Here is a 16,256-nt window from a genome sequence, read left to right as displayed (position 1 = left end):
CTTGTGACATCTCAGCAGATTTATTTAGATGGCTGAGTATACAGTTATCACCAGGGATCGTAAAGTATAACACCATCCCGTACACAAATACAGAATGGGACTGGCAGTAACGATGGAGGCCTTTGAATCTTTTGAAATGAACTTTATGATGAGATAATGTAAGTTTTTTCTGGAAAACATGTGAGAAACACATACTTAATCAACACAGATTAGTTTCACATATCTTAAAACATATCTGGAGAGGCTTTTTGAGGATCTCCAACAGCTTCTGCATTCACTTGAGGTTTATTCTCCTCTTTGCCACATCAGCATTTTCAACCTCACCCAGCACATTAAGTTCAATATTGAAATCCCTGTTGGTGAGCTCAGCATCTTAAAAGCTTGTATGTCACATGTGCATGTCTGCAGTCTTTTGCTACATGTAGTTCTGCTGAACATGGTTTCTGTTTACACAACATAATGTTCTGTTTTTTTTTTAACAGACTGCACAATATGACACTCCACATTAAAGATATAATCATTTCAGTAACTATTTTCGAATGACCTGATGAAGCTAAAAGTGAAATCCAAACACTGACATTGACTGACTTTCCTGTGAATGCATGTTTCCCCTTTAATTGTGGATGTTTTTTTTGTTTTTTTTTTGGGGTACCTACATGATGTGTGTGTTCATATTCTCCCTCAACTGTAATATGAAAACAAATTTTGTTCTCAACCATGTTTTTAAGCACACTGTACACGGGCGGCATGGCTCAAGGGTAGAGTGACCGTCTAGCAACCGAAGGGTCGCTGGTTCGATCCCCGACCCTGGTGACCATGTCTAAGTGTCCTTGGGCAAGATACTGAACCCATAATTGCTCCTGATGAGTAGGTTGGTGCCTTGCATGGCAGCCTTCACCATCAGTGTGTGAGTGTGTGTGTGAATGGGTGAATCAAACGACACTGTAAAGCGCTTTAAATTCCGCTAAGGTAGAAAAGCGCTATATAAAATTGAGTCCATTTACCATTTACATCTATATGATGCAACACTCGGATATAATACTATTCGGACCCCACAGACACTAAAATAAGGCCAAAAGAGGAATGTATGAGAGAAGACTTCTGGCATGTTCCCACAAACAAACCAACAAAACAGGCCTCTCCTGTGATGGTCCTCTGCTCATTTCCTGTCACCTGGTGATAGCTACAACTGAAATACCATGGAACGTAATTGTACCTGCAAAACATAGTCGAGGACTATGTGCCGGAAACATTTGCGGGTGGCAGTGAGGATGTTGGTAGCCTCCTCCACTTCATGCTGCTTATTGCGAGGAGCCTGGGCATTCTTGATCAGCGCTGCCTCCTTTTCCTCGCTCACCTTATCAAACTGCTTCTTGGCTTCTTTAAACTTGCGTAGGTCACTGACAATAGAAAAGATGGGACAAAGAGTGTGAGTGACTAGAAATAACCACTTATTTTGAGGAGGAGGAATGAGTTCTCCAGCTTTGTGCCCCACATTTGTTCTCTGGTGTGTTTAGCCTAAGTGATATTTGAATGCTGGAAGGTATTGAGTAATTAAGAAGGAACACGCTCCCCAGCTTTTTCTCAGAAGCATGGTGCTGCTGGTGGGTGTTAAGCTGTGCTGTGCTAAGGGCAAAAACGGCTAATCCATAATAATGAAATAAACCAGAGCCCCCCACTGCTTCCTGCATTCGTGAAAGCCACATGGAATTCAGCGCTCTGACAGGAAGCTGTAAACAGGGAATATGAAGGATCTGGAAAGAGATTATATAATTTTGCATCCTCACAACATTTTCTCGACCGAATTTTCCATCTCACTGTCATAATTTCAAGAGAATTCTTTCTCTATTATATCAAATCTCCAACATGGATTCTATGTGCAAGCATGTTATCATTATGTTCATCTCAATATAAATAAATGTACCATATCTGTGTTTCAGAGAGACAATGACATAATAGTCATTTAGGCCATTCTTAAAAAAAACTCTGTGTTTAACGGTAATTATACTTATTTGTCCTAATCCAATTAATACTCACTCTTTGACAAATGTTTGTAGCTGTGTCTTGATCGATCTCTGGGCCTGATCAAATAATATCTGAGAAGAGAGAAAACATGATTACTCATAGCTTTGGCAAAAAAATATTCTCAGAAATTAGTTGAGCAACTTGTGTATTGAAACATCTTATGGGAATTCTCCAAGAGAATAACAAAAAGCAGATACTGTAAATTTATTCCTTTTCCAAGCCTCAGGATGTTTTGCAAGTCCATAATCTGCACTTCTGCTTAGGAAGATTTCTTTAACAAAGCGCAAGTAAGCAGCTAAATTTACACAAACAAGCTGACTGTGTAAACTCCCCTCATAAAAGCAGAAACAAAAATGACGTGATTCGCTTATTCTCGGTAATGAGTCATTAACCTGCATGGCATATATCGTCAAGAATGAGCTACCAAGCAAAAAGCTGTCATAAACACTTCTCCCCTAAATAGGACTTGTATATAATTCTTTCGGCAGACGGAACAATGTGAGCAGTATGGCTGGAAGAGGCTACCGGTGACAAACAGATTGAGCTCTGTGTTGGAGCAAATCATGTGCTGAAAGATCACTGAGTGGCAAAAACCTCTCTGGCAGTCAGCTGACATGACCACAGTCTTCACTGCTGAGTCACAGTCCCGGGCCCGAGTGGCGGGCATCTGGAGGACTAGTCTAGATAACCACTTGGTGAAGACTGTCCAGTCATTTTAGTCTGTCCAACCAGTTGCTCCTTTGCAATTTCAGGCAAGTATCTCATCTTCATTTACTAAATTTGAATCTAGTTGCAGTCTGGCTGGAGACAACATTCTCTTTGAAGCCTAAAAAAAAAACAAAAAAAACACACATCTTAATGCTGCTAAATAGATGCAATACTTGATCTTCTTTCCAAGTATTTTCCACAGTCCCGTCTTATGAAAGAAGTCTGAACATAGCTTTATCAGAGATTCAATGACATACCCAGAGATAAAGCGTTGTGTTCATGCACTGCTCGAACTGAAGGTGTGTCAATAGCAAATAGAAATCCTACATCACCCCTAACTGCAGCCTAGAAAGTTACTTCCTTGTATTTTGACTGCCAGCTGGGAATCCACATTGTAAAATGCTGACCACGACTATGTTTACCTCGGTAACACATGATTTATTCCGACAGATAAACACTTCAACATGGGAGACAGGGAATGGATTTTAAGAAACAGGAAACCCCTCTCTCTATACCATGGACTTTAAGAGCTGTGGGCACAAGTACTATAGTTAACTTTTTTTTCTGTTGTTGAAGTAACAGCAAAATCCCCAAATTATGTTGATATTGACTCAAGGTCAAAGAAAGAATGATGGATGAAAAACTCCATCCATCCATCCAATTTAAAATTCACAAACACAACGCAACCAGAACTGGGCTGCAGCTGCAGAAAGTTAAATGTGCTGTTAAAAACCATCGTCATGTTATCATTATTATTATTTTTTTCTGGAAAACACTTTTCTGTAAACTTGCTCTATGTTCTAATCTGTTCTTCCCAGCAGTAAATAAAATAATGGCAGTTAGGGAGCAGCTGCAGACCAGCTGAAATCTATCATCACCCTGCTATCAACGGGGGAAAACAATGAAAATACATCCGGTTTCACAGGACAGCGCTGAGCGTACCGTGTGATAGTTGATCATCTCCTGCAGGCTCTCTGCAAACTTAGTGAGACTGGACTGTGGAGACAAAAGGGGACAGACAAGACTCAAAGGCAGGAGGACAGAGACAGATGCTTGCAGAACAAAACCATGTAGGTTGGCATGGGTAAAAAAAAAGAATTAACTGATTTTAATGCATATTTCTACATCAAAACACACAGTGATAGAGGAGTTTTGTCAACAAACAGGGTTCTTTTTGGAAGAATAAAAGCACTTTGGGAAAGCAATTCTTTGGCTGAAGTGTACCGTCCAAATACATGCAGCGGCTGTGATTCAAACTCGAGGGAGAGGTGCTGGATGAAGGACACAAAGGCAGACAGAAGTGTTTGCCTTGCAATGCAAAATTCATGTGTGAAAACAAACCGAATTGGACAATCTGACCTCCACCGGACCCAGAGGACATTACAAGTTTTCATTAGGCCTTGGACAGTAATTTGTTGATGTCATCAAGGATGAAAACAATTGACTTCAGAGAGACAACAGGCTATTGTGTCTACACAGAGAGGAAGTGCAGGCCTCTTAAGATTAAGGGAACTGGGAAAAGTTAGACATGTTTGGGATTTTTTTTTTTTTTAATGTTACCTTTATTCAATAACCTTAGACTATTTTTAATATTGCAGCATTATTTTTTTTAAAAGAAGCCTGAGCCAGAAAGTTGTTGAATTTTTACCTCAATGACCTCATCTTTGGTGGACTGTTGGGCAAGCTCCCGGATGCCATTAACAAACTGTTTGTTGGCAGCGTTGTATGCTTTTCCAGCATCGATCATCCCAATACACAACTTCACCAACTACAAAGACAAAAGTTAGACAAGTACAGGGAGAGAGAGAGAGAAGGGGGGGGGGGGGGTCAACAAATTCAGGAATCATGGATTTAGTGCTGCAGAATGTGTATCTAAATTTGAAAAACAAGATGTTTATTCAGTTTCTTGGTAATTAACTACTGGCACTCGTTTCCCTTCTGACTCATCAGGGCAAAGATAATTCCAGGTTATGTAAACACAAACAGACGCTGGCCGTTGTCCATCCCCTCCCACAAAGACGATGACACAGAGCCTGAATGGGCCTCTGCAGCAAAAAACAGCTAAATCTCAACTTCAGAACGCCGATTTAATGCAGTATCCAAAAATGGATCAGTCAGCCAAAGGAAGCAAATTAAACACTGCTGTCCTTCAGAAAAAGAAAAAAAATTCAATTGTAGCTTAAGCTGATAAAACCTGGTGAAAGAAAGTCACAAGGACACCAGAGAGTTTTATGCTCTCTAGTCAGTTTTCACACCATGTTGGCTCTAAAGTGATGCCATATTGACACGTATGAAGCGTGTGGTTATACATGTGGAAAACTTCAGCCTCCAAGAAAAAGAACTATGGCTTTTTAGCCCCTTGTCACTCGACTCCACCCATCAACACCAGATCCTTCCTCTTCGAAAAAAAAAAGGGAAGTGAGGCCGAGGCTGAGTCACAGAGGTGGGACTCTGTAAGACTGCAAGTCCATGAACAATGAACTAATTCCAAGGTCTGGCCCTCAGTGAGTGAACAATAAACCACTGGAAGGAGGGATCAGGCAGGGTACTACCACTTGTTGGCTAAGTTGGTTTATTACCATGGCTCAGTTAATTTGAGCAAGAGGAGAAATGTAATAAGAGTTGACAAGGATTGAGAATGAATCAGGTACAAAAAACAAAAGGATTTATTGGCATTAATAACAGTCCAACAGTCCTTGAGCCTATCCCAGCTGACACTGGGTGAGAGGCAGGATGCATCCCTAGATGGGTCGATTAATAACAGTGTAAAAGGTTAAATGAAGCGTGACAAAATTGGGTCAACACACATTCTAGGGTCATCACCGTTCAGCATGATACAACACGGAAATATACACAACTTCATCAGCCAGATGTAAAATTTTGTCTTCCAATGATTATGAGGGGGATGAGACAATGATTGTATCACACTCCACTTGACACACACTGTCGTCGTTGGAAAAGAGGAAAGTATTTGAAGATAGTATTTGAAGATATTTACACTTTGCATTGAATCTGGATATGAATAAACCTGATGACATTTACACCAGGCATTAAGGTGTGTCTCTAGGGGCCATAACGAGATCAGAATATTATGATTCCCACACCCAGACCCACACAGCTCTTTAACTGCAGTGTTTCTCCCCATGTTACTCTTGCTAGTGATGAGGAGCAGGAGGACCCCTATCTGAATATTGACCAAAAATAATTATGATGAAGATATCAATCTGACCTTCCTTTTCCATCATGGTTTTGGATTAAAGAACAAAACACTACGGGGTATGATGGCATGCTGACTTTTTCCATTTACTGGTCAGAACCAGGATGTTACTGTACAAATATTATGACTGTGATCAACAAGCTGTAACTCAAGTATGATAATAAGAAGATACTTGGCACAAAGAGTGAGTTCAGGCACAGGTAAACCACCATCTGGACAGTTAATGTTTGCTTCCCACTTTGCTGAATTACAGACAGTGGCAGAGGGCTGGGAAGTGTACACTCCTGTCCTTTTGAAACACAAACAGTTTAAATTTGAATGAAAGTAGTGCGTACAGCTCCTACATTAGAGTCAGGCCATTAGAGTACTGAGGGGACTCATTATGGACAAAATCAAGGACAAACCTGCAACTTTCCACTCACAGGATGACCTCTGTAGCTGCCAGTTTACACAAGTAGAACAAATGAACAATTAAGCAATGTTTTTCATGGGTCGTACTCACTTTGTCCAGCTTGGATTCCAACTCACCCACATCCCCCTCTACTTCCTCTATGGTGGCTCTGTGGAGACAAAAAATTAAAAAAGGCATTTTAAGTCAAACGTAAACATGGCTAAATAAGACCATGTTTACTGCCGTTTCAGTTAAAAAGCTAGATGGTGAGGACACGATGCAATGGAACCCTGGTGGATAGCAAAATCCTTCCCTCTGTGCAAACTTTATTCCCTACATCATTGCTCGATTCAAACCTTTTACCATCTCTATGTCAAATACTTGACAGTGTAGTTGGGTATTGTAAAATAAAAGTGTCTGCTTACTTCTTAAGGGGAGTAATAACCAACAGTGACAGACTAGCTCAATAAGGTGATGAGTGCATGCTTGATGTTGAGTCAAAACGCACCACATCTTATAGCCCTTACTGTACAACTCAACAAAGAAAATGATACTTTTAAGAGATATTTGTAATAACAGCGCTTTTAAAAAACTGACACAAGCATGTGTAGACACACATGCCCCCTTCAAAACATGACAAAGTCCAGTTTAGTTCTAGCAAGAGGCTTGATGAAATTGTTTTTGGCAACAATCAAATTATATCAGAATAAACAGTAGAGTTCGAATGATATTGATATACCCTAAAACCTTGGTGTACTGCCAAGCTCTATTACATTTCATGCTCTTAACTAAGACAGCCTCAAGGACCTCCATCTTATGTGTAGCTAAGAAAAGCACAACCCCCACATTCAGCCAGACAGTGGGGTGCAGACATTATGTTAATGAAGTTCGTCATAGCTACAATGCAGGGAAGCAAACATGAGAGTGTGTGTTTGTCAAGTTTTCAGTATGGAGCATAGGGATTAACAATGACTCCCCGCTGTAGCAGTGGACAGGCGTTTGTCAAACCCCCTCCAGCTGTTTGCTGTTCCATATGGTGCCACACTGACAGCTGACAACATCTGGTGAGGAGTAAGGGAAAAACATGAGGCAGCTTGGGCTAGTTGAGCTGCCTGGATGAAGAGAATTCACATCTACAAAACAATTTTTTACTGTGTGTGCAAAAAGTATGTGTCAAACTGAGATGTAGCTACTGTGTCAAAATTCAGTATAAGTAGCCAGCAAATCATATCCACGGAACTGAACTTCAAAGATTCTTGGTATAATCATTAGTTTGAACAAATTAATAATGAATATATTGCTTTCAAAAAAAAAAAGAAGCAAAATGTTGATGTCATACTTAACTCGCTTGTGCACAACTTTAAAACGAACGCTTGGATCATAAGACATTTGATAGAATACTCAATAGTTTCAGATATAAACCATGAAAGCAAGTAAAAAATATGCCAGGTTTGTTTGCATGGACAAGCCTTGCGGTTGCTCTCTCCCTGGCTCATACAGCATATCACATCCCTCCTTGAATTTAAAGCATAGCACAAGTAACATGCACACACGGCCATTCATTTATAGTAATGTTTTGTGATTGCTGAGCAACAGCAAGCTCTGCTGATACCAAGTGGTAAAACACAGAATCCTGGCACATTCAAACCTGTGAATAAGATAATTAATGGAGTATACATGACAGTGCAACAGGTTTTGAATTGAAGCTACAGAATTTGACAACAAGACTGGAAAAGGGAGATTATTTCCTTATCTTGATTATGGACATCTGGACCTACGGCAGTTGTGTATGTGTCAAAAGGCAGTTGCTTACAGCCAGTACTTCACTTCGTGACTAGTACTGACTCATGATGTCGACAGAGAATTCTGTGTATCTTCTAGCACCCAAAAGCAGCACCAGAAGCACAAGGGGGAGATGGGGGGAGATTTGAGCCTCTTCAAATGACACATTATAGAACATGCATTCAGAGCTCAAAGAGGACAAAGAAAAACCACTCATCTTATCAACAAAATTGTACCATCAAAATTAAGTTGAAACAGCTGTGTAATGTTGCTTTAACAGGGAGGGTTTTTTAATTTTTTTTTTTAATTTGCCACATCATCATGTGACAAGAGAGAAAATGATTGGAAATTGATGAGAAGTCCCTGCAGCATACATATGTTTGAATCTTCTTAACATTCATGAGTGTAGGGGAAAGATGGAAACCACTGCTACACAGAGACCATGCAACTTGAAGGATGGCTCAATTAAAGAAAATTAGCTCACTGTACCTCTACCTTTTGATGGCTGGGAAAGAGACACCATTTATGTTTTAGCAAATGTGACATGACTAACCCCTCCAGACAAAGAGCGCATCAGCAATAAAAGGACTCCCTTTTCCCATGGAGATATGAACCCTAGGCTCAAGCCCTGTTTGCTTTTGACAGTGGTTAGAGGGAAAGTTCATTTCTTTGATGAATTGCCCAGAATCATGACTGCTGACAGACTCTATTGTCTGACTTTAAGAGGACTGGACCTCTAAATGGGGCATTTTGCAAGCAAAAATATGGTATATTACCAGTAATCAGAGTGCAGGGCCAAAACATTCACAGAACAGCTGCATGTGGGTGTATGCTTAAAAAAAACAAAGCAAAACAAAACAAAAGTTGATAGAGTAATAAAACTGATATTAATGCTGCACAAAAACTACCAAAGCCTCAAATACCCAGTCATTTACAACTACTCAATCCCCTACCACTTTGCAAGCTAGCTGAGTGAATAAATGAAGTATGTTCTTACTTTAAATAAGAGAAGAAAAAAAATCTACATATTGTGGTCAATACTGATGCTGTGGTGGGCTGCAACTAATAAATCTAAGCTTAGTATGAGAAACATTGCAGTCACTCTTTGGCTTACTATGCGACCACAACATCAAGACAATTTCCATTTAATCTCACAACTCTGGGCCTGAAACTGCTGACAGAGGGTAAGAAATGGAGGGGCCCTGGCAAAATGAAAATCTGGGCCATCGCCCCTCAGCTCTGACCTTGGGGCCTGTCCAGGGAGCCAGTATCAGAATAACGGTTAGAAGAGGACAGAGCCAGAGACAGAAACTCTGATTTCTATTGCTTTTTCTACTGGAATATATGTGGTGATTCAGGCTGCAATTAAGAAAGGTACTCATGCAAGACGAAGATCTACTGTTATACCTCTGTGGTGCAAATCACACATTACATACTTTAAAAGACAGCTAAGGGAGGGAACTTCATAGACTAACGAGATTTTGGAATCACCCAACCTTTCTTTCGTTTGCAATAGCTGATGATTAAGGTTTCAAAAATTCAAGGGATATGAAATTTATAACATGAACTCTATAACCAAGAGCCACTACCAGCCTGATAAATGCTTTAGAAGCATTGGTATGTCCAGAAATAAAAGTGGGACCTCTCAAATTCCAAGTTCTACTAATAAAGTTAAACAGGACCATGGTAAAAATCCCATAAGGATGCTCCTTTATAACTTATTTAATTAAACTATTTTCATCAACTATTTCTTTAGACCAACTGAGCTTGTGAGGAATCTGAAAATCAAGACGGGGCATGTATTATTTATGCAACAAGGTCCTCTAGTCAGTGCTTAGCAGCACAAATTAAGAGAAATCAGTGCAAGCTTTGAGATAAGCAACCTTTAAATCTTCTTATCCACAACGATCAAACTTGATAACAAAAGGCTGAAAGATACACACCTAAAGTTTGTTTCAAGTTCATTAGCAGCTTGGAGAATCATGTGATTTCACATTTATGTTGTTGGCTACATTCTAGCATAAAACTGTCTTGCATAAAGCTTGTGACAAATGAGGATTCAGGTTCTTTGTTGCAACATTACTGGCCATGGCCTGCAGTTAAGAGTGCCTACTTGCATACTTTGGTGAACAAACGGATTCTTCCCTTGTTCTTCTACACTGAGCAATGACAGCAGTGAATCTAATGGCCTAAACAAGCTATAACTTAATTCCAACTGTGCATGTAAACTAAATGATGTTAATCTATTCAGAGAAAGGAACAAACACATTCCTCACATTCTCAATACAGTGTGATGCTATCACAATACTGTCTTATGGCCTCAATAGGCTTGAATCTCTGAAGAGCCCACACTTTACGGCTATAAAATCAGCTGGGTGATAAAAGCGGGGAGCCTTGAAGATGCAGGTATTTCGCTTCAGTGTAAAGGAGATCCAAACAAAACACCAGGCACTAGGCTCCTCAATGGTGGTTGTCACTGACGAACACAAGCAATTCAAACTTTTTTTTCTACTGTCTTCATTCTGAATAGTCATAACATGCTATTTAGGACCACCTTTTATTTCAAGTGTTTTTTAGAAACATGAGTGCATAACTCCACAAATCTGGGCAACCAAAATATTTCTTTCTTTGTGTGTAACTAAAGGCTATATTCAACTGCAAGTAGGCTTGAAGGGTAAAAGTTTAGGAGCACTTAGATCATTTTTTATCTCTTTAAAAGTATTATTATTCCTTTATACTCATCATTAAGCTGGTGAACAATAGACAAAATGGATTTTTCAAGAAAACAGTCAACAAATCATGATATGTCTCCATGACCTATTTCCTACCTGAGTCTAATGTGGAGTTTTTAAACTATTTCTGAGGAATTATACCAACCAGTGAGCCCCTGTGTGAAAAGGTGTGTTCTTCAGGAGTAAACTCCATCAACAGTGAAAAGAAAACAAGAACATGGGATTTCTAGCTCTTTGATAAATGAAACCATATAAATTAGAGAACACAGACATCCTGGTAAAGAGCTGCTTGGGCGTGAGGTTGAAGCGAGGGATAAATAAAGACAGACGTGTGGTATGAACAGAACTAAAGCCCACGAAAAAAGGCTGCCGAGTAAACCACACCAGCAAGAAAGAGGCCAATTCAGCATCAGTGAGAGAATGTTTAGGTCCTTAGTTCTCTTTAAGTTGTCCGAGATCACGCATAGGATAACCGTCCATAGTGTATGTTTGACAAAAGTCTACAATGCTATTCGTACGGAATAGAAGTCACCTGCTGGAATCATTAGGTAGATGAAATTCAGTTAATTGGAATTTGTGAGCAGTAATTGTTCAGAAAGTCTGCTTATTGTCAATATATCTAATGTCTGTTATATCACTCTAAAATTTCACATTTTCCACTTTGTCTGACCCACACATTACTGGGAAAACAGGAAAGCTGCAAACTCACACATTTGAACAGGAACTGGGCTTATTTTGCCTCCATAAATAATGTGATTGATTTGTTAATCATCAAAAGTCTGAGTTAGGTTCAAGAGCAGTCTATTAGAACTGTAACCACAGACAATATCATAAAGGAATATTTGTATGTTTATCTGTGGCATGATGGGCAACAGCCCCTCAAAGGTTGCCAGGGTACCCACTCTGCACTGAGGTTACTGTAAACATCAACATCAAATGGTATTTTAGTTGTGGGTGACTCAAGCTTTTTTATTTCCTACAACCAACCAACAGAGACAGACAAAGCCTTGGATTCTCTTGGAGCCACTTTCTCCCCACCTGTGAGTCAGAGCTCTGAATACATTGTAAAAGCTTAAAACCAGAGACACCTAATTCCTTTGCAGTGATTCAATGACCATCGTACAAAAAAAACAGCGCTGCCCCTCGAGCCCTGAGTCGGTGCTGGCAGCAGGCCAGCCGGCTGTAGCCAGTGTTTGCAGTGAGAGGTAGGAGAGCAGGTTTGCTATCCATGCTGCCAACAGTAAGTCTTCTACAGGCCCACATCCCTGATCTTCTAGGACATGAGCCAGGACACTCCAGGACCATGTGCTCTTTGATTATTTTCACTTTCCTGTTCCCTGCCATTTGACTGATTCTTTCTAACACCAAAAACACCTCGGGATTAACTGGTTTATCTGGTTATATTATACAGCCGTCCACATGCAGCTGAATCTATTAACTGACTTGTCAATGGACAGAAACCCAATTGGAAACAATATTCCAAATGTATATGTCTTTGAAAACAGACAAATAATAAATCTAGCATTATCTACTTAAACAGAATATGGTTGGGTTAAGAACACATAAATAAAAAATATGCAGCAGATCAGGCCAGTTGGAGTTCTACTAACGTCACCAAACATTTGCCAAGCCAGTACATGTTAAGTATCTGTCATTATCAAGTTCCTATATTCATATTTTCACTACAAATGCTAAAGTTGCACACTCCACACAGCCCACAGGGTATCACTTTAAACTGACTGTACCCAGTCCTATTTACGGTAGATAGGTCTGACAGTTTAATACTCTGCATTACAGCTTTTCTTTGATGCTTTCCTATAATACCCTGCACAGTGTTCACAAGCGTTTTGTCTGCTCATCTTTCCCCTGGTGCTTCTGTCTTCCTCATTCATGTGTTAATGTTAACAGAGTGGTTTAAAAACGGTGTTTAACTTGTTGTTTTTTCCATTTACATTTAAAAGCCTGCCATGCTAACTGGCTGATAGAGATAAACAGCCTTATCCACTTGACCTGAACTGATTAGTAATAGTGGTAAACAAAGTCTGTTAGCGTGGCTGGAAGTGTGAAGAATGCTGGTGAGTTCAGAGCTGTGACGTAGATCCTGTGATTGTTAGAGAGTGAAACAGTGGTGAAATAGGGGGGCATCCCGCTGTGGTAAAACCCTCCACTGGAACTGAGGCTTGAATAACATCATCGAGATGAGGTCATTAATTAAAGATAAAGGATTTTTGAAAGCTGTTGGGAAATTCTACCTGCTCCTATAATGAGGGAGCATCAAGGGAAATTTCCTATTTACTCCACATCCTCTTCCATCTTGTGTTGTAGGTGGGAAGCAAAGATAGAGGAGAAGGCGGGTGTCTCATTATTAGTGTCTCCTGGAGCTAGGATTAAAAATCAAAGAGTGATTGACAAACTAATATGTTCGCTAACATGTAAATACACTTGCCATGCTGACAAGAAGTCTAAATATATTTAAGTAAACCTACAGAAAAACTCACTCAATCCTCAACAGAAGCATAAAAAAACATTTCCTTTTAGCTGCTTGGCTGTCGTGGCATCATAGCAGGAGTACTGTCTGTCCCCACATGCAATTATCTGTTAATTGGCTGTATTAATAACTATTACAAGGAAATGGACCGCAGCTCAATTAAATCAAAGTGTAACAAGGCCAGCATGCTAACAACCCCACAGCTTAACTCCCATGAGAAGCTAATCTATGTGTATCACATATGAGCAGCGCTCAGCAGCCTTGCCTCCAGTATTAGGCCAGAGTGCCAGCGATCTGCTGACTCTACAGCTGTCAATGACTCAGGGGAAACTGCAACAGGGGCTGTTGCACCAATGACTTCATATCATGGCTCTTAGCCAAGCTCAGGATAAACAACATCAATCAGTTGCCAGAAGTCATGTTATAATGAGTCAGACTAAAGAGAGGATGGGAAAAATGTCACTAATTACAGAAATCAACTCAATTCAAATGTCGACTTGAAGCTGTAGTTTTTAAGTTGATAGGTGTTGTGCTTATTGTATGGCTTATTTGGATGGTGTAACATTTCTGCTTTGTGGTTGTGCAAGGCTTTGGTCATAGCTGAAATAAATCAACTCTCATTACATTTGTACTTTAACACAACAGAGAGACATTGCTAATTTAGTGCTCACTAAAAGTAAATACATTGCGAGTATTGTTTTTTTACAGGGGACTAAGACACAGCTTAAAGTCATAAAACATGTATTCCAATAGATGTGAGAAGCACAGCAATGGTCCTCTGAAGGGAATTTTCAACCATCATAGTTGAAGAGCAGCCAGGCTGAGAGCTCCGGTCTAGCGTTTATTCTCAAGTGGAAAACTAGGCTACTACGATTTCCTGCCAAGAGTATATGTACATAATTTTTGCAACAGTGCATCTCTCCTTCAGGCTGAAAGCCTGGTTTATGACCAAAGACAGCTTCCGAACTAAAATGAGGATGAGAGCAAATGAAAGAAAAAAAAGTGGGATGTGCCATATTACCACTTGAAAACAACCCTCTCTGCATTCGGGGGATCCATATTCTCAGGCACAAGTTGAAAGCAAACACCAAAATGGAAACAGATGTTGAGAGAGAGAAAGCTGCTCCACACTGGTGTATATTCCATGTTTTCATCCATTCTCTCTTTCTCTCCCGCTATGTCTTCTTCTCTGGCCAAACATAATGGGTGGGGGTTGGAAAAAATAAAACCAATGGTGGTTTAAGTGGAAAACTGTAATGCAATAATCTCTGATCCCTTGCAACTCATGATAAGCCTACAGTAGTGTGAGGAAACTGAAGAGATTCTCCTACAGGGCAAAGATCACTTAAGACACGGGTAAAGATGGCGCTATGACTGCAAAGGATTGTGGGAAATAGCTTACTATAATAACTGCAGAAAGTTGACAATATTGTTATGAACTAGGATGTTATGAACTAGGATGTAAAAAGCTTCTCCCTGAAAAAACATGCAGGGCAGCAGAGTGTCATATTTTCAGAATAGTGTGTTTTTCTGTCATGAATTGTAATATGGTGGTTGGAAAGGATTGTAGGTTTGTTCATTTGTACTCACTGTTAACTCGCCCAAAACATTTTCAGTTAAAAAAACTTGCCAAGTCAATTAAATGCAATTCAGTTTGTACAGTAAAGTAGCAGGACACTAGCATGATCAAATTGTGCTTTTTGCCACAGGTGTTTCTAATAATCAAATGAATGCTTTAATATTTGTGGCCACACCTCGACTGGGTGGAGCTATGCTGCAGTTAAGAACAATCGAGATGTAACAAACTTCTCCACCCCAGCAGGTCATTCCAGAACATTGTGGAAGTGACAGTCCTCAGAAGGGGTATTATTAGTACAGAGAGTGTCAATAAATTAAGATCAGAAACACGAATGATTGACAGCGCCAAAAGCGAGGAGGTCTGGGGCAAATAGCGGCCCCCTGGTATCATTTATGGATGAAAAGTCATCCGTTAACAGTTTCAGTCTGACACACAATATATGTTGACCACAGCCTGTCTGCGGTTCTGCTTGGTAAACTGAGCATCACTGACAACGACAGCTTCTAACCCTCTGTGATGACTCAGCAGCGCACTCTGTTTTTAGCCGTCAAACGTCAGAGAACGTTGGATGACGATCATGTGAAAGGAAAGAGTGAAAGCTCACAGGCTGGGTCACATTACAATTGTCCTGCTTTTAATAAACACACCAGTAAATATCTGCCCGATCATAATGCTTGGTTGAATTGACACACTTGTGAAATGTATACATTTTCCCCTAACACACAGGTGTGAATGAAGGAGCGTTAGATCATCAACTTGAGCTGACACAACAAGTAGGGAAGTTTTCTTTTGTTCCAAATCCTGAATACACTGCAATAGGAAATGCTCTGATTTATAAAAGAAAAAAAAAAACTGTTTCATTCTTCAATAACAACTTTCTAACATCTGTTCCTTGTTTTTGTGAGAGAGAGGATGTTGCAGCAGCAATGGGAGCGGGGGCAAAGGAAGGAGGGAGGGAGGGAAGGAGGAAGGAGAGAGTAACTTTCTAAAATCTTTGGAAAATGCAAATCAAGTGAGGGATAAGTTTTGAAGAGTATTTAGGCTTGACGTCTTTAAAAAAAACAAACAAACAAACAACCCAGGTGATGTCTGAGGAGCCAGGACTACATCACGTGAAAACAAACACCTGTCAAAGACATCATTTCTAAGTTCAAGTGTGTCCAGCCAAAATTTTGATGTCACGCATCACTCATGTAGGTGAAATAATACGCAATAATGAGTTTTGGAAAATACTAAAATGATTGAAATACAGAAAACTAATCTGCTACAATGTGATAATAAATCTTTTTTTTGGCACAAACTGGCCAACATCATGACACTGTTTTCAGCTTTTT

At 39.9% G+C, this 16,256-nt stretch overlaps 1 protein-coding gene across 6 annotated transcripts in view; it reads right to left on the bottom strand.

The window, feature by feature from the left end:
- The window catches only part of LOC147249730 (arf-GAP with coiled-coil, ANK repeat and PH domain-containing protein 2-like), a 41,626-nt gene that overhangs the window by 24,281 nt on the left and 1,089 nt on the right, over positions 1-16,256 (bottom strand). For all 6 annotated transcript variants that reach the window (XR_015119143.1, XR_015119144.1, XM_086223235.1 and 3 more), the window contains 5 exons: positions 6,453-6,510; positions 4,382-4,501; positions 3,676-3,729; positions 2,038-2,096; positions 1,217-1,400 (listed from right to left, as the gene is read on the bottom strand). Coding sequence is in view for 4 of the 6 variants with exons in the window: in XM_086223235.1 (XP_086079361.1) it covers positions 1,217-1,400; positions 2,038-2,096; positions 3,676-3,729; positions 4,382-4,501; positions 6,453-6,510 (475 nt within the window). In the remaining 2 variants the exon portion in view is untranslated. The remainder of the gene's footprint in view (positions 1-1,216; positions 1,401-2,037; positions 2,097-3,675; positions 3,730-4,381; positions 4,502-6,452; positions 6,511-16,256) is intronic.

Source organism: Aulostomus chinensis, chromosome 14, assembly GCF_037954235.1.
Source record: "Aulostomus chinensis isolate RoL2024-O1b breed Wild chromosome 14, RoL_Achi_v1.0, whole genome shotgun sequence".
NCBI lineage: Eukaryota > Metazoa > Chordata > Actinopteri > Syngnathiformes > Aulostomidae > Aulostomus > Aulostomus chinensis.
This window is presented reverse-complemented; position numbering and strand designations above follow the sequence as displayed.